Raw genomic sequence first — 19,672 nt, forward strand, 5'->3', positions numbered from 1 at the left:
AGACGCTCAACGATGACGAAGAAAGCAGATATAATTCTGCCAGGTAGAAGGCGGCCTACCTCGGTCTGAAGTTTCTATTTTCAAGCAAACTGTCTCGGAAGCGTGCGTGTGTGCAGACATGACAGTTTTTTCGGGCGATAAGGCTTATAAAAGTGCTTTTTTTTTTTCAATTGAATCCGTTTTTTTTTTTTCGGACTCCCGATTATTCGGACATTGGCGGTTCCCGTCAAGTCCGAATAAACGGTCGGCGACTGTATAGAGAAATTTGAGTTTTTTGCATTCGCTAGTTTGTAGGTAAGTTTTCTTTTAAATGCTGGGAGTGATCAAATACACCGACATATGAAAATTATGTATGGTCAGAGCGAGCAATCCTACAAGAATTAATGACCGAGTTGCAGAGTAGCGTGAACGAGAGAGATGTTTCGACCTCGTGGCAGCAGACGACTGCGTGGTGCCAGCTGTCCAGAATGTCAGCGATTGGTTGCCTAAGCAGAAGCACACCGTTCAAATATATCTGGAACTTCGTTTCGCGCCCTTGGATGGCGTCAATAAGCAAGCCAGCAGTGTCCGCGATGCGCTTCACGAAGTGTCGGCAACGGATCGCAAGTTCAGGTTCGCGCAGCAGACTGAGCAAACCTCGGCACCAAAAGATGAAGAGTTCACCCTCGTTCAGGTTTCTGCCACGAATTCTCTAATAGGGCCTGCACTCTGTCCAAAATGTTGTCAGGAGACTGTCAGTGCTGCATGGGACAAAATTGGGCATGGCAATAAAACTGGTGCTTTTCTGTGCTTCCTGTGGCCCTATTCATTCTCTTTGCTCATCCAGTAGAAAATCCAAAGGCAGGGCTTTTGAAGTCAACGTAAGAGCCATGCAGGCAATGAAGTCCACTGGAAAAGGGCCCACTGTGCTAAATAACTTCTGGGCTACAATGAATGTCTCACATCTGGGCAATCAAAAAACCTATCAGGAACACCTAAAGAACATTCAAACCTGGAGCATAGGAAGCTGCACAAAACATCTTTGCAGATGTCACGCATGCGATAAAGGACGTGTGCAGCAAAATTTAGCCTTCAAGCCCGAACAACATCACCAATGTGTGGCTTACAAGAGTCCATAGCTCGCACATTGGGGTGGGCTGCATTATTGAATTTTATACGGGGCTTGTGCTGGATTGCACAGTCCTCTCCAATTTGTCTTCGGTGTTGTCAAAAACCAGCAGAAAGCGACCCCAACTTCGTCTTTTAGGCTGAGAAGCATGGGCGATCATCATCATCCAAACCGCTTTCCAGTTACAGAACAACCTGGCGAAGTTTTTGTCAGTGGGATCCGCGTACGAAATTGTCATCATCCGCACAAGCGAAGTCTTTAAATAGGGAGTTTTAGAATGTTTGCAGGCATTGCGGGTATAGCGGACGCATTACAAGTTCTGGAATAGCGTTTGCTTCCCCTAGGGAAAGGTCTAGGGACATTCGCCCCGGCCGCAAACACAAATGCATGGAAGCTACACACACTTTGTGGGCCTCGCGGGCCACGATCGCCGCAAGCTATTTCGGATTTTTTACGACACATGCGCAGTGGCAGCGACCACACTGCAAGGGCTCGCGGTGCGCTATTCTAAAACTCCCTAATGTCATTCTGGCAGGGACATTCACTCCACTACTGCACAGCTCCGCCTACTCCCTGTACAGTGTGATGAAAACAGTGCTGACCACTACGGCTGACCGAAGAGGAAAAAATGGTCCCGTGCAGAGTTTTCTAAAGCAGACCTCTGAAACTTGAAATATGATGTTTGCTTTCCAATCTTGGAGGCAGGAAAGCCATTTTAAAATTAAGCCACTAAGCTTAGTCAAGCCGGCAGAAAATCCAACTAGCGGCACCAATACAGGTTCGTGGCGCAGCTCAAAACAAGCGACTTAGTCCGAAAAATCCTATTTTACGGGGGCGAATTTGTCGTAAAAATCGATCGAAAAAATGCATTTGCCCTATGGGAACCCTGACAGTGCACTTTTGAAGTCCAAAGTTTTAGAGTAAAAAATCGATTTTTAGAGTAAAAAAACCGAAGAGTGTGCGCCCACGCTGCACACTGACAGATACGGGGCCAATTTTTTTACCCCTTTCTATTTGAGAAGGTGGCAAGCTCAGTGTTGCCCAACCAAGTGATTAAAAAACCAAAATGTGAGAGCTTTTCCACACTACCAAAATGGCCGGGTTGGAGCAGGCCGCTCGGGTTACAAGCAGCCCAAATAAGTGCACTAAGTCCACAATTTAAAGGGCTCGAGGTGTGCCAGCACACCTTTTCTTTACTGCTACACCAATAATACAGGAGATACTGAAACCAAAACTTGCACACAGGTGCACGATCGTAGAATAAATTTGAAAATGCTACTTGGCAAAGTTCCGGATCCCAAGAACCATGTCTCCCCTTTTAACAATCACTCGTAAATGCTATGAGCCAATATGGCATTTCCTTGACTGTGTCAGCATATTCAGACATTTATTCATGCACCCAGTATACATTTGTGTGCTATCCAGAGTTCTTCAAGATTAAGGATAATTCACCAAACCGTGAATAAAGATCACATGTCAATGATCATTGTGGTAGTAGCTCTTATTTGATTTCAACTCAAAAGCACCCCCCCCCCCCTTACACATCAGTGTGGAGAGAGAAAGAGAGTCCCTAACATGCCATTGATGTTGAAGGCTAGTAATTTTATTTGAACCAATCAATTCCCTTTGAGTGTGGGGCTAAGGCTGCATTTTCTGGGAAATTCATGGCTGTGCCTGTACTATAGAGAGCCTGGGAGGTATGCAACACACTGTCATCCCTAGGAAATCACACTAGTCGTCGCTAGGAAATTGCAGTCGAACCTCGATATATCGAACGGCGCGGCGATTGCGAAGTAGTTCGATATATCCAGAATTCGATAGAAAAAATCACGAAAAAAAATGCGTCAACAGCTTGCTGAAAACGACAAACGAACCGCTCAAGCGTGGTGCAGTAAATACTCACTTGAAGGTTCAAACATAGTATTTATTGTGTTGGTTTAAAATATTGAAAAAGAGTAGCCTGCTTTTTGTTGGCCATGGCGTGTTTGACAACTGCGTCCTCAATATAGTCCAGGCGATGCATAAGTGATAGGCCGGTGCCTTCAATCGTGCCGCAGCTATGACCTCAGCTGATGTCGGGAGCGGGGCACCATCAGCGCTTGCGGGATCCACCTCGGCAGAGTCTTCATTTGGCTGCTCAGCAGTAGCTTCGGCGACAATCTCCACATCAGTGAGCTCCGCTGCTTGGAGTTAGGCCTGTCGCGCACCACAGCGCGCGACAGGCCGAACTTTAAACAGTGCGCGACAGGCCCAACTCCGAACAGTGCGCGACAGGCCCAACTCCGAACAGTGCGCGACAGGCCCAACTCCGAACAGTGCGCGACAGGCCCAACTCCGAACAGTGCGCGACAGGCCTAACTCCGAATGCACGAACACTGCGAGCACAACGACCGATGTCTGCCAATGCTACGGGAGAGGAGCTTGCAACAAGTGCGCAGTGTGCCATTGACACCATAGAGACTGCAACGACTGCAAGCTGCAAGACTGCGGCGTGAGTCCGAGTGTAAAGTGCGCACATCCCACTCCCCCTTCCTCCCACTCCCCCTTCCCTCCGCGCAAAGCCGTGTCGGTGCCTTCGTATTGAAAGAAAATAACAGCTCCGCGCTTTTCTCTTTACTTTTCTCATTCAAGAACCTCTATCGCAAGGCTGCGGCGCGCGTACGCTGCTACGTTAAAGTGGCGCTCTCGGCGCCATCGATGTGTGCAGCATTCGTAAACGCCCGCCTCTCTACCGCTACTTTCAAGAGTTGCGGGAAAGCTCGCCGCCTGTCAATGGAGCGCGGGCGGTTTGGGGTGGCTGAGTTCGATATATTCATTATATGTCAAACTTTCTTCGAATGAAAGATCAACAATGCATGCGATTTCCCGCGTGATATAGGAGCCGTTCGATATAGGCAATAATTCGATATATCCGTGTTCGATATATTGAGGTTTGACTATCTTTTGCCATAAATCTGGGTTAGGTTGTCGCACACCAAATTTTGTTGTTCCTGCTTGAATTCAGGTTACAGTTTCATTTTTACAAGTGAAATTTATCAGTTACATGAGTTGTGAGTTTTCCTCAGTTTGCACTTTTCAGACAAATTTTAGCGCTTTAAAAAAATTTGGCAAAAGCGGATAACGAAGCTCGCCCGGAGAATAACTGCAATATGCATTTCTATTTCAACACAATGGGGAGGACACTTGAGCAAACTGCTGTGCTTCTGTACCAGAGCCTACTACACTGCAGCTCAGAAACGAGCTGCACATTGTGGTTAAGCTCGGTAGCCAAGCAGCCTACTTTCGCATTCGTGTTTCACCTTCCATGATGAGGCCACACAGAAGGCTCAAGTGAATGCTCGAAACACCAGTTCAATTTTTCTCAGCCTAAGCCATTTCTAAAGGGCAGCAGTGGAACATTCCAGCAGCATCGTTGGCTCATACCTGCAGCCCTCTGATGGTCTCGCCGCCCTTGCCGATGACCAGGCCCACCCGGGGCCCCGGCACCATGAGTTCCACTACGATGTGGCCATCATTCAGCTGGCTTGGATCCCCTCCACGACTTATAATCTGGTTGATCATTTCCTTTGCCTTCCTGCACCACATCAGCAAAAACAACCCCTGAAGCACAGTACATTTCTTGAGGGCAGGGCACATCTCGGACAACAAAGAGCTGAAAAAATGTTTTGAAGCTGACATTTTCGAATTGACATAACACTAAGAAGCAAAGCTACTCACTATTATTCTTGGTGGCACAGTTGAGCCCACTTATATGAACCTAAGCATAATACGACACCCGTTCACTGTATCTTGAAGTTCGCAGTAAATGAAACACAGCTTTAAGAAAAAAAAGTTGCCAGTGAAAACACTAACACCTAACCCAAAAAAGTCCTAGATTCATGCGTTTCGAAGAGCAGAAGCAATGAGCGTGGCCTCGAGTTTAAAGCGGCAGCGTGCTCTTTGCTGAGGCTTGGGGCACATACAAGCTGCCCAACGCTTTTTTGTACTTAATCGACGTAGCGCGTTTCAAAACAGGACAGGGGAAGGGACAGAAGGGAGCGCTTAACGCAGCCGTTATAGACGGAGTAGGAGGAGAACACACAAAAGGGCCCGTTGTACTAGAAAGGTAATTAATTGACTAGAGTATAAAATTGGGCGTGTTGGTAAGACATACTTAATCGACGTAGCGCGTTTCAGAACATAGGAGAGGGGAAGGGACAGAAGGGAGCGCTTCCTAGTACAACAGGCCCTTTTGTGTGTTCTCCTCCTACTCAGTCTATAACGGCTGCGTTAAGCGCTCCCTTCTGTCCCTTCCCCTGTCCTATGTTTTTGAAACGCACTACGTCGATTAAGTATGTCTTACCAACATGCCCAACTTTATACTCTAGGCTTTTTTGTAGCCAACATAGAGCAGGCTCGTGGGCACTGGCTCTAGATCTTTCGTCGTCCTCACAATCAGATTCCTCTAAATCGGTCTTGCCGTGCACTTTAAACGCAATGCCCTAATCCGCGCGCGGTCAGTGTCGGCATCATCATCGGCCGTAATGAAACCATCGCAACTAATGTCCCGTCCCGCCCGCTCTCCCATGTCGGAGCCACAAATCGTGCTCCCCGCCTGCGCAATGAATGCTACTGGCAACGAGCAGAGTTCTTGTAATGACGCACCCGCAAAGATGAACATATTGCGCCGCGGCCTCCACTTGAAATGTGGCAATCTTAGGTGAAAAGGAAACTAAGACCTCGCTGCTCTTGGAGCCTTGTAATTGATGAGCAAGAGCACGAGTTCAGTCTGCGACATCATTGTGTCATTATACCGGCAAATAATGCATAATTAATTTTGTACATCAAAACTAATTCGTTTAGAGGAACAGTAATTACATTTTTGAAATCAGCATCAAAAACTCACACTATGCATTTTCCTTGTAAACACATGAAAATACCTGGCTTTTCGTCTCAAGTACAGTGTGCCCCCTCAATTAACTAAAAGTATGTGTGCCATAATTTTAGTGTCTCGAAATGGCAAAATAAATTTTAGCAGTATTTTTCTCGAAACACAGATCGACTTTCCCAAAACACTTTCCCTGTTCTCTAAAAGTGGACCTAGGACAACTAGAGCTGTAATTATTTTGGCACAACGTAGCTACATGTAAACAAAATACATTGAGCGGCAATGTTTATGTGCAGCTCCATTTCTTTTTTCGTTAAGGGGGGACATGTGTCTTAAGGCTCTCATTTATTTTTGAACCAATTGTGAGAAAAGTTGGCGTGCTTACTCAGTTCTCTAGATACTAAAAATGTAGTTACTTTTTGTGTAGCTTCATTAGTTCAATATTTAGGATAACAATATCTATTGTTCCTACTACAATAGAAAAACAACTACCAGTCCAAAATTTACAAATAGCATACGGATCAACATTGGAAAGCACAAGCTACACAACATAGGAAGCACTTTTGTGATTGCGTCATTTTTTACTTTACAGTACAACAAACTTTATAGCTCTGAATGTGGCCATTGTGTGGTCACACAAAAGAGTACAACAAACTTTATAGCTCTGAATGTGGCCATTGTGTGGTCACACAAAAGACTCATTTTTTAAAAACTCGTCAAGAGAAATCACGCTATGCTTCCTGTGTTAAGTGCTAAACATATACCTTCATGCAGCAAAAAAAAATTTTGCTATCTGTATTAGTTTCCGATATAGTGGAGGAATTTCATGCAGGGTGTACAAAATTGCCATTTTGAAAAAATTAAGAAAAAGAATTCTAACATTTTTAACCGTAAAAATGTATGTACTTCGAAATTTAGTCATTAACATTTACATAGATACTAGAAAGCCTAAGTGCAACACTGCAAGCTGATCGAAAATTGGGCGAGTACTTCTGGAATTACAGCACAATAAATAAAGTTGATTGCATGTAACCGAAAACAAAACATTTTTATATTAAAAAAATAAAGCTGCCTATTAATTATCGGCTCCCAGCATTATTTTTTGTGCACATTTAGCTACGTTGTGCAAACACAATTACAGCTCTAGCTGTCCTACGTCCACTTTTACCGAACAAGCAAAAGAAAGTGGTCGAAATCTGTGCTTCAAGTAAAATGCTGTTAAAACTTTATTTCGCCGTTCCGAGTGGAAAATATCATGGCGCACATACTTTTAGTCAGTTAATATGCACCGCAAATGTACTAGGGCTGATTGTTTGCAGGAGTGTGTTTTTTATAGTACTGTAGAAAGTTGCCGCTGTGTGCTCGTCTGCCGCAAGGCCGCTTATCAGTTCGGCGACTGTACTGACAGCGATGTGCTACGAATGTGCGCGCTTCATCCGCAATCCGTCGAATTACACGGCGATGTTTTCTGGCTTGTTCAGAATGAGCTACCCGTAAATGTCCCGAACCAAACTACCTCCCGTTTCCTTTGCACAAAAGACTGCCGCAGTTTCGAGAGGAGACAGCGACAACGTTGCAAACACGTTAAAAGAAGTCTACCTGTTGCCAGATGCTTCCATTGCGCTGGCGGTGAGCACGTTCACCATAAATGGATTCACTGTTGTTTGTCGCCGCGCAGCGCATTCAACTCTGACGACCCGTCACGCAGTCCAAGGTCCTTTCGTCAGGCGAGGGGGGGGGGTGTACTGGAGCGTTGGCAAGTTTAGCGATAAGACAGCTTCCATTCTGTCACTACCAAGATCGATATCTCTTGTAGCTTCACTTCTGCTTTTTACTTGCAGTCTTTTAAGGGGGGGCGCGGCAAGTAAAGTGCCGATTTTGGTCAAAATATGCGATTTTCTGATTTATTTTTTTTCGTAATCTTCAGACCTTCAACTTCCTTGTTCTAAAATATTACAGCGAAACGTGCGCTACAAATCCCGCAAATAGTGTTTTTGCCGAGGCTAGTCGCCGAAAAGTGCGAAAAAAAAGCCCCTGAAACGGTGTTGTTCACGCCGCACAAACGCGCCAAGTTGTTGACCGTGGGCCGCCATTTTGGTAGCTTTGGAAAGAGGAGAAAGCCGGCTTCCCGATGGTCGCGGTCTCGTATTTCGCCGAGTGAAAATAAAAGCGCGAGGAGCAATCAAAAAAACGAAAACGAAGAACGGCAATTGGCTGCGCGGGTCACGTGGTAGCAGGCGCGACCTCTTACTGGTCAAAGCTGCGCCGCGCACCTTGGCAACCTTGGAAGCGCGAGCGCATCTGCGGCCGCCGTGTCGAGAATCATCCGGCGCGTGCTTCGTTTTTTGCCAGTTTGCTGTTTTTGTGATAGTTCGCGTGCTTTTTTTACCAAGCTTTGTTTACATCGGTGGTCTCTTCTGAGTGCTTGCTCATACTGCGGTGCTATGTTGCCGCAAAAAAAGTTCCGGAGCGTCCACAAGTACGGCAAGCGTCGGAAAGCTTGGAACAAAGGGCAGACGACTGCGGCTGCCGTCCCAGTCGCAGTTCCGGACGGAGCATGCTCTTCAAGCGTCACGGAGCCTCTACTCAGACCCTTCGCTGATTGTTGTGAGGCCGAGAGTGTGGAAGGTGCCACATCGTCGTATGTCAGACCGCCGGATGCCGTCGACCGTGATGGACGCTCTCGCGAACCCGATTGCGGTGGCACCGCGTCGGCAGCCGTTGCAACTCCGGGCGTGCGCGCGTCGAACATTCTATCGCGAGTTTCGGCCCAGATTCCGAGCAGTGAAGAAATCGCGCAGCGGGCGCAGACAAGGCGGGATGTTTTGGATGCCGTAGCATCGAAGTCCGCTTCAAAGCGGAAGCTCGAGCTTCTGAACGAAGGCTGCGACGAAAATGACGGCGGTAAGGACTCCACATTCTTCATTGTAAATAAGAAGATGCTGAACGGTCTGCTTTCGTCAGTAAAGTGCAACAAGTGCGACAAAGGGTCGATACGCCTCGAGACTACGCACTGCCTTGGACTCGCGGCGAGGATGGAACTTTTTTGTGACAATTGTGGCAGAGTGAACAGTGCGTGGTCGTCCCCGAGGTGCTCCGGGCAACAAAAAACGAACCCCTTTGAGGTAAACGTGCGTGTTTTGAGGGCTGTGCAGTCAGTTGGCAGAAAACAATCTGCCATAAATGAAATTTTTTCTGCGATGGACATTTCGCATCGAGCACTGCACCACAAGTCCTACCAGAGACTGCAAAGGAAGTACAGCCACCCTGCCACCACATCAGCTGCCACCCGCATTGAAGCAGAAAGTGCACAGAAGGTGCATGACATTTACAAGGACCTAGGAGGAGTGCCAGGCAACATTGACGTCATTTACGACGGCACGTGGATGACGAGGGGGCACAGAAGTCATATTGGCGTGGGCTGTGTAATCGAGCTGTACACAGGCTTGGTCTTGGACCACTGTGTCCTGTCCAACTACTGCCAAGGCTGTGCTGTTGGCCCCAAGCCTGGTGACGACAACTATGAGGAGTGGCTTGAGAAACACAAGCCACAGTGCCAAAAGAACACCGATGCTAATGCAGGCCAAATGGAAGTAGAAGCAGCTAGGATCATGTTTGAAAGATCGTTTACCAAGTACAAGCTTCGATACATCAATGTGCTCTGCGACGGTGACAGCCGTACGTACCTTGCCCTCACGCAAGACAAGGTGTATGGCTACATGGTGATTAAGAAACAGGAGTGTGTGAACCATGTGAAAAAAAGAATGGGCACTTCCTTGCGCAACCTTCTTGATGAGCACAAATCCAAAGGCCGAGGACTGAGCATGGGTGGCAAAGGCCGGCTGACGCAGGGCCTGATAAAGAAGTTGACGAATTATTATGGCTGGGCCATTAAGAGCCACCCCAACGATGTTCCTGGCATGGAGAGGGCCATCATGGCCACTTATTACCATGTAACATCCACAGACCAGGATCCACACCACAACCTGTGCCCAAGTGGGACTGACTCCTGGTGCCCGCACAATCAGGCATTGGCCAAGGGAGAGCCGCTGCCGCCTCACAAACATAAACTGCCCCCTCACGTGCGAGTGGCACTGCTGCCAATCTACAAGCGCCTCTCGAACAAAGAGCTCCTTGAAAGGTGTGCGCAGGGAAAAACCCAGAACGCTGTGGAGAGTATGAACAGCCTCATTTGGTCACTCCAGTCCAAGAGCCAGTTCGCCTCCCTTCGAAGTGTGGAAAGTGCAGTTGCAGATGCAGTCTGCCGTTTCAATGGTGGATGCAAGAGTGCGCTGCAAGAGATCACTGCTCAACTGGGCTTCAATCCAGGAGACTGCTCTTTGCGGCGAGCAGCCGAAAAGGATGCCAAAAGGGTAAAGAGGGCTCAAAAGGCGCATTGTTCCACGACAAAGAAGCGCAAAACTGGGTTGCGCTCTACAGAGGCCAAGGCCACAGCATCTCAGGATTACTGCCCAGGAGGATTCTGAGTGTTTTAGGCATGTTGTGAACTTCCAAACAAGAGTGAACTTTCAAAGTCAGTTTTCTCAACTCTTGATTTTCGCCTATGTGCCTTCGCTAGAACATCCGTCATTTTCTAACAAAGACTGATAGAGTCGTTCCGTTTTTTGCACTAGGCTCAGGAGGCCTTTAGCAGTGCAATAAAGCTTTATCTCTCTTCTTACTCATCATTTAAAATTTTTAGAACACATTTTATAATTACTGCGATGTGTGCGCAAAACAACATTCATGTTTTGGAAATTTTATTTATGGTTACAAGAACTAGAAAAATCAACTAATAGCTTCTTTGCACAAGTTGATGCTTTGGGAACATAATAATATGAAAAAATAATTTCATTTAGCAATAATTATCTCTTTAAGTGTGAAGAGCATTAATTAGTATAATTATGCTTGTAACTCAAAAAGTACAAGAGGTATTTGAAAACGGTTTTCATATTTGGAATCCTCACAATCATCCACATACACACACCAAATTTCATCACAAACAGTACATTAATAAAAAAATTAGTTTTACTTGCCACGTCCCCCCTTAACTGATGAGGCAGCAAAACAAAGCCGCTCTCAGTAACGCCGGCAACCAATGAGCTTATACGAGAGTTAGGCCTACACCGGTGACTCTGCAACCTCCATTGACGGCAAGTTCGTTAACCTTGTTGTCTTGAGCCATAGCGGGGCTCTTTCTGAAGTTCACAGCAAACGAACGATCGCCACACCCACTACAGAAATTACTGAACTTCTTTACTGCTGCAGGCAGACAGCAGCACCATGACAAAATAGTGCATGTTCGTGCGCGTCACCATCGTGAAGCAGATGCCAGAAACGCCACTTGGCCAATCGGATGCCTAGGTTTTGTCACGTACCCCAAGCAGCCAATAGAATCGCACGCCGGTGCTTCTCGATGACGTGTTTTTGCTGAAAAACTAATGAGAAAGGCGAGGCAACGGTGGCGGGAAATCGAAGATGAAGAACAGCCCTTCCAAACGAGACCAAGATGAACCCGATAGCCCGTGTGTAACGGCAACAGTTCGGCGCGGAAAAAGCACGATTTTAGTGTCAATTTGCACTGACATTCATCTCACAGGGATGTTATAAATTGATTTTGCGCCAGAAATAATAACGCGAAAAGCTAGAAACTTCTCAGAAAGGTGCAAAAATAGGTACAGATGCCGAAAGTCGATTTTGTTTTGCAATTTTTGGCCTTTTAAGGCTTAATTATAATATTTTTTGTTCTTGGTTCCAAGCAATGAACTTTAGTGTGCCGTAATACGAGAAGTACTAGTTAATTTTCGATCAGCTTGCAGAGTTGCACTCCTTAGGCTTTCTAATTGATTGATGTGGGGTTTAACGTCCCAAAACCACCATATGATTATGAGAGACGCCGTAGTGGAAGGCTCCAGAAATTTTGACCACCTGGGGTTCTTTAAAGTGCACCCAAATCTGAGCACACGGGCCTACAACATTTCCGCCTCCATCGGAAATGCAGCCGCCACAGCCGGGATTCGAACCCGCGACGTGCGGGTCAGCAGCCCAGTACCTTAGCCACTAGACCACCGCGGCGGGGATCCTTAGGCTTTCTAGTATCCAAATACATGTTAATGACTGTAAATTCAAGTACATATGTTTTTACAAGTAAAAATGTTAGAATTCTCTGTTTTCTTTATTTACTTAAAATGACAATATTGTACACCCTGCATGACAATTCCTGCAAAATATAGGCAACTACTACAGATAGCAGAATAATTCTTTTCACAGCATGAAGCTTGTGGGAATTGAGGCTAGCCCGCTGCCTTTGCGCGGGCTTTGCCGCCTTTTCTGCCGTTCTCATGTCCCGACATGTCTGCCCTCCTTTGCTGCCTGCCGTGGTGGGAGAGCGGAGTGACGCATAACTCCCTCACCCGAAAGCGGTGTTGACTGTGGCGCCGCGTGCGGGGACTCCAGAGAGGTTTTCGCGCGCTGCGTCGGGAGCGGTCAGATACTCTCCGGGACAGCAAACGCTGAGCCACGCAATCTTTTCCGTCCGTCGACTCCCGTCGCTGGGGGCTCGTCGGACTTCGCTGACGGCGCCTCGCGCCCGAAGCGAACGCTCACCTTTTTGTTGCCCCGCTGCGTACGCACGGCCGAAGGGCGGTACGGTGTCCTAGTGCGTGGCCTCGCTACGCCGACCCGTCTCCCTTCGAAGCCAACGCGAGCGCCTTTGCCCTCGCTCGAGCAACCAGGCCTTTCTCCCGGTGTCTCCGTGGATCACCTTTACCGCGGAGACATGCTCGTGGCACCCGGAGTAGTACTTTGTGCCCGTGGCGTGGATAAGCCTACTTGCTTTCCCACCGCGCCTTTTTGCAACGGGCTGTACTGCGTTTGGTGTTGCCACAATAAAGTGTTGCGACTTGAGCAGTATCGTGTTCTCGCCACGGCGACGGTTAACGCGTGCCCAGCGGCTCGCTAAGACCGGACCCACGCTGGTGGCCGTACTCCTTCGGGATACGTGTATACCACAAGCTGTTTGGAGCACACAACATAAGATTCTAATTTCTCTTGATTCAAGTTTTTAAAATTAGTCTTGTGTGACCCCACCATGGCCACATACAGAGCTATGAAGGTTAGTATACTGTAATGTAAGATGACCCAGTCAAAAAGTGTTTCCTATGTTGTATGTTTTACGCTTTCTACTGTTATTCCATATGTCATTTGTAAACTTTCAACTGGCGGTGACTTTTCTAGTGTGGTAAGAACAATAGAGATTGTTATCTTGATTACTTAACTAATGAAGCTACAGAAAAAATAACTGTATATTTAGAATCAGGAGAACAAACTAAGTAAACATGCCAACTCTCATCATATTCAGTTAAAACATAGATGAGATATCCCATAGCCTGCCCCCCCTTGAGGGGGGACATAGGTCTATGACATTCTGTAAATATCAGTGCTAATTCAACCCTAAAGTGCAAAAAACATGCTATTTTCGAGGCCACCGCAGCGCCCAAAACACGCGCTAAAGCCAAAATCAAACCAAACTGCGCGCGCGCCATTCAGAGACCATGCAGCTGCCTTGCACCATCTTGGTCTTGTTTTGACCGTGAATTCCTCTCGTTTGCCGCCTTTCAAAATGGTGTCAACGGCACGGTTGAGATGCTATCGGAGTTTTCCCAAGATGCAATGCGGAGCGCCGATTGGCTGCTGCGCTGAAAGTGGGGCAGGTCTCTTCCGGCGCGCTCGTCACTATTGCTCTCTGCTCAGACTGCCTTGATAGACTTTTGCTCACAGGCCACTTTCAGCCTTGCGCTGTATTTTCAATCAGTTTCTCTATTTTTTTTTTTTCGCACAAGTTCTGTGCCTTTTATCTTTGTTGCTGTGCATGATGCCGGCAACAAAGCCGAAGACTGTGCGCTAGTTTGGAGCACTGAAACGCGTTATGCGGATTAATAGAAATTCCGCTTTTCTGCTTCTAGTAGCCAGTGCATAGATGCCTGCGGCAGCGAAACTGCTGTCGACTGCCACGAGTCTAGAATCTAACAAACAATGTGTACTTGCAGCCCAGATGTGTCGAGCGTGTCAGAGATCGCAAGATCCAGCACATGCTCTGAATGTGCTGGATCCCCAGACAAAGCACTTCGTCTGCTTTGGGGCTAATAGCGTGCATAGGCAGTCGACCCTTCATCTGCGGACGAATTTCCTAACTAAGGAAGAAATCTATGCAAACGCGAGACGCCGTTCACGCTGAACTCAAATCTACGCCAGCGACGCAGAAAAAATTACTGATGCAGCCAGCTCTTAAAAGAGACTCCCTACGCCTGAAAAAAATTCTAAACGGCACTTAGAGAAGATGGAGGGAAGACAAAATTGCACAAGGACAATTTTAAGCTACTCTGATCGAGCTTTTTGAGGAAAACATGTGCTTAACTTACAAAGCCGGTTTGCTCAATATTGATTTTTTAGCTATTTGTGGTGCTGAGGAAAGCAATTTCTCAAGAACCGCTAATCAGAGTTGTGTGCAGTTTCTTTTATTCTTCTCCTAGATGATTTTCACAGGGCATAACAAGCTTTTTTTATTAGTGCCATTATTTATTAATAAACAATTTTTGATGAATGTCATACCTTCTGGCTACATTAAATTCAAAGTCGCATTGAATTTTTTAGAGGGGAAATTAAAAAAGCGGCTCTTTAGTGCCCTAGGACATCTATCCAGGCATGACCACAAATAATTTCAGCCTTCTGGTATGTCCTGGAATTTTTCCGGCTCTTTCTCAGGCACACAAGTGAACCACTGAGACCTCAGTAACTCTAGGAGCCTTGAACACAATTTCATGAAACTTCGCTTTTGTAGTTTTAATGTAGTGAACACACCCTGAAAGTTTCATTAGGATAATTTCAAAAAAATAAAGGTCGGTTTTCGGGGTAGCCTGCCCCCTTAAGAGGGGACACGGCCCTTTAATACAGAAAAATTGTGAAAAAAAATACTTTCGAATAACCAAATTTTTGTGTTTTATGTCCAATAAATCACCTATTATGTAATTATCACCACCTAATTCAACCGCAAAGGGGAAAGAAAATGCTCCTTACGAGGCCGCAGCAGCTTCCAAAAAGCTCGAAAAATGCTCCGTACAAACCAACCTTCGCACACACGCCTTTTACCAGACCATGCAATCGACCGCGTCCCCCCGAAAAATGGCAAAAAAATCGATTTTTTGAAACTCAAGTTTTCAGTTTCTGGAACCCTTTTTCTATCTGGTTCCAAAATATCTACACTGAAAACCGCGCAGAAGTGCTTCGGAAAATTCGTTTCACCCACCTAGGTAGCAAAAATGTTTCTGCAAATGGCGATAAAACGGCGATTTTCAAAAAATAATAGCTTCGCTATGCTTGGGCCGGGAGCCGGCTTCTTGGGCTCATCGGAAAGAGCATTTCTCCGTGTTCAACTTTCCCGCCTCAGCTGGCTCCTCCCTTTAACAACAAGCGAGCAAAAAGCAAATGTTTGAAGGTCGTTTTGAGGCACTTGATTGGCCGTGGCCGCCATGTTGCCTCAGCTCGCCTCGCCATTGGCCCGATGCTCGCTCCGGGAGATCGTCGTCTGCTGCTTGTGCGTCGCGAGGACATGGCTCTCGAAAATCGCCACTTCGTGACGTGTTCACGGCTTGATAATCACTTAAGATATAACTACACTTTAGTTACGAGCAGTAAGCGGATGCGCGATCAGGTTACTACGAGCGTCAGCGCCGTCTACGAGCGCCGCGCGTCATTGAAGTCGTCTTTAGCCTTAACTCCGCCGACTGCGGGCAGGAACGACGCGCTAGCGCATTCGTGGCGACGTGCTTCTTCGCAAGCAGCGAAGCTGTAAGCGGCGGCACAATCTGATTACGAGTGGCCGCACCGGATGCACGATCAGATTACTACGTGCGGGCGCGCGGCGGTCTACGAGTGCGGCGCGTCATCGGTGTCGGCTTTAGGCTTAACTCCGCTGACAGCGAGACTGCGGGCAGGAACGACGCGCAAGCGCACTTTTGGTGACGTGCTTCTTCGCAAGGAATGTACCACATCACTCGCTAGCTCCTCTGAATATTGTACGGGCATTTTACGCATCGGCAGCGGACAACACAGTCAAACTCGTCACCCCCCCCCCCCTTCACTGCCAAGGATCGCTCGGAACAGCGGCTAGCAGTTTCGCGCGTCGTCATTCGAAAATGCGATGCCAAGTGCAGTGCGTGCCGATTTTTTGTCTTCGTAGATACACATTTCGCGCACAGTCATCGAACGCCGCCGGCAAGTGCATTACGCGCCGGCAGCACTGTCCATGCGGCCGCGCACCCCACGGTCATATGGAGTGCCGTCAGTAAGCTTTTGTGATGCGATTCAGACGTGCTTGGAGCAGTGCTTGATATCGCCACGAACGTCTATGAATGTTCCGAGGATTTGTCCGTGCCATTGTTTCTGACAATGTGTGTCGGCAGCCATGATGATCTCTAAAAAAAACGAGAACTTATTAAAAAAATTCCGAGAGTGTCATACCCTGTAGCTTTCTTTTGAGTAAAGATCAACATCATTCGCAGCTTCCTGGCATGTTTTGTTGCAGCGCTAGGCTTTCCACGAGCAGACCATGTAATTGGATCGTGTAGCATTATGTAACTTGAGAACTACTGAAGCTATCATGATGAAACTGCATATTTCCCTATTCTAGACACTTATGAGTATGCATGCCAAATTTCATTGCTGTAGGTCAACAAATAAAAAAGTTTTTTTTCAAAGCCACCTCCCCCCTTAACAAAAACCTATGGTCACCTTGCCTATGGCTTATCTGTTGTTTTTCCGGGTCGTTTGAGCGCCGACTCCGTTCGCTGTAACCGATCGGCGATGCTCAGACACATTCATTGCGAGTGCAATGTTGTGCCATTGAAATAATATACGTCTCCACGGTCACGCAGATACCGTGCGTTTTAAGGGGAGATGCTACTCGAAAAACGATTTTCTTTAATAAGAGTCTAAATTTAACACAAATTGGCATGCTAATAGAGTTTTTTCTCCTCTTTTCAAATATGTCATTTATTTTCATGTAGATTGCTTGGTTTTCTTTCTGCAGGTCAGATACTGCAAAATTATGGCCATTGTTATGCAACAATTCTGACCTATAAAAATTTGAGATAAAGCATGAAGATATAGCTGACTATGATCCTTTGGAACTGTAGAGTGCAAAAAACTATATAAATTTTGTGTGTAAAAAGGTCAAATACAATAATAAAATAGAAAAATTTACTGTGGCTCTAGTTGCCAAGGGCTTTCAATGTTATGTAATTTTTGAAAAACATAAGCAGCACTGACAATCTGAATAGATACTTGCACTATCGGCCATCATCATGCTATGTGCAAAATTTCATAGAGGTATGACAATTCTAAGTATACGAACTAGCGTGTATAAGAAGCACAGATCACACAAAACTGCAAAAAGAGAAAAACGCATTTGAAAGTTTGAAACCTTTTTTTTTATCACAGAGTTGTTAGAAATGCATAATCTTTGGCCATAATGTTCAACAGAACTTTGAAAAGCACTGCAAGTTACTAGAACTGTCCTGCAGCATAGGTTGTGCCCACACGGTCCTTGTGAGCACTCTTCTAGCCGTGCCCTTTTCACTCCACGACGACGGTGGGCCCTTGCTTCTGCTGTCAGACGCTCGGACATTCTCGTGATGCGCCTCGCATCGCGGGAATCACTGAAAGTAACTAGATCTCTAGATGGCAGTATGTTGAGCTCTTCCAGGATGTGCTCGAAAGTAGCATGACCCTTGTTGAACCACAGGATCGCCATAGCTGTGGCAGTCTCGACAACCGTTCGGGAGACAAACTTAGTCTTGGGGCAAAGTAGCCAAATTTTGCTGTTCAGGGATTCCGATGCATTCTGCGTTTTCCCTTTGATGCATCGAGCAAGGAGCTTCTCATCCGTTAGCCGCTTATAAATGGGCAAAACAGCCAATCCCTGTGCTTTTGTCAGGAGAGGTGTGTGGCGTGGTGCAGGTTCACCAAGTGCTTCAGCGCGTTGATGTTTGCACCACGACTGTTCCTGCAGGGCAAAACTTGTGGCTGCCAGCATTGTCAGTAGAGCACGAGTGGAAGTACGAAGCCCATACTGCAGTGTACATATCCCGTACACTCCCCCTGTTGCTTGTTATGGCAATCTGATAGTATGTTTGGAGCTTCTGAATGGCTGGCTCTTTCATTTTCTGCCCTCGTGATAATGGCACATGCAGCTTCCGTAGCGTGGTGCCAAGTCTCTTGGCCACATGATTAGTGCAGTATTCTTTTTCTATACTGACAGCAACATAGACTTTTGACTAATCCCGGCTGTGGCGGCTGCATTTCCAATGGAGGCGGAAATGTGGGCCCGTGTACTCGGATTTGGGTGCACGTTAAAGAACCCCAGGTGGCCAAAATTTCTGGAGCCCTCCACTACGGCCTCTCTCATAATCATATGGTGGTTTTGGGACGTTAAACCCCACAAATCAATCAATCTATAGACTTTTGACTCTGCAACTGCACTATATGCTTTGCTGTCACCGTCACTCAAGAATGTCATGAAATGCAGTGGGGTGTCATAAGTCAATGTTCTCTGCCAAATGCGCATTGCAGCCTCCGTTTCCATGGCATGGGAGGAACAGTCTGCATTTTTTTCACAGACTGGGCCATGGAATGCCTGCCACACTTCCTCGTCTGGGCCCATATCCTTGTGCCTACTGCATGTCAGGCAGTAATTTGATATGACCTCGAAGCCTAAGCAGAGGCCAGTATCTAAGGAGATAACTGCGCCAATCCCGTTGTGGCTTTTGTGGCCCCTCTTCTGCCAAGTCCCGTCGAACATAACAGCCACATCAGTTTCGCCTGCTACTTCTTTCGTCAACTCTCTGGATCGGCGCAAGTATTCACTCACAGCTGCCATGGCAGCGGTGTACACCTTCTTTGCTATCAAAAAAAATCCTCGGTGGTGCATTGGCTTTGGGAGTCCAATAATGGAGCAAAATCCCGACAATCACTCATGCCCAATGCGGACAGCGCGTGCAGCCACCACCGCCTTCCCATTTACAGCGAAATTATCTCGGGAGCTCCCACTGTCGTACCGTTGGCTCACTCGGCTGCTGCCGTCCGCCGTAACACGCAGTGAGGTATAGGAGCACGAAATAACAGTCGCTGAGCATTCGCTGTTTTCGCAATGAAGTTCGAGGAGCGACGAAAGTCCCTTGCGCTTTTCTGCCGGCTCCCGAACGGCAAGTTTTTGAATACCGCAAGTAGGGCATGCCGCACCTGCCACAAGTGCCGTCAGCAAGAGGGTGTCGCACAAAACTGTCGTTGCACAAACCTCATCGCGCTGTCTTTCGTCTTTTTCGAAGAAACAGAGCTTCTTTTCCGAAGCACTGACGAAAGAAAGCGCACCGTGAATCCCTTCATCGCAGCCACTGTCGCTCGCGCACTCGTCGATGCCGCCGTCAGGCCTAGCACACGTAGGCAAGTTCTCGTTCGTCGCCGTTGTTCGGGGCGCTTTACGCCGCCTTCCCTTGAACTTGTGCTTCGTTCGAAACTTCTGCGGTCTCACGTTGCACTTTTTCGGGCTTGTCATCGCGGAAATATGCGTAGACGCGCAGAAAAGCAGACGGACCAAATGCCGATGGCCGCCACCAACACAGCTGACAATGACTCGGTAGCCA

General features: G+C 47.1%; 1 protein-coding gene across 8 annotated transcripts in view; it reads right to left on the reverse strand.

Annotated features, from left to right (window-relative positions):
* Psi (P-element somatic inhibitor) overlaps positions 1-19,672 on the reverse strand; it is a 124,579-nt gene that overhangs the window by 84,660 nt on the left and 20,247 nt on the right. For all 8 annotated transcript variants that reach the window (XM_037413383.2, XM_037413381.2, XM_075880009.1 and 5 more), the window contains one exon: positions 4,532-4,682. In XM_037413383.2, coding sequence (XP_037269280.2) covers positions 4,532-4,682 — 151 coding nt within the window. The remainder of the gene's footprint in view (positions 1-4,531; positions 4,683-19,672) is intronic.

Source organism: Rhipicephalus microplus, chromosome X (genome assembly GCF_043290135.1).
Source record: "Rhipicephalus microplus isolate Deutch F79 chromosome X, USDA_Rmic, whole genome shotgun sequence".
Classification (NCBI taxonomy): domain Eukaryota; kingdom Metazoa; phylum Arthropoda; class Arachnida; order Ixodida; family Ixodidae; genus Rhipicephalus; species Rhipicephalus microplus.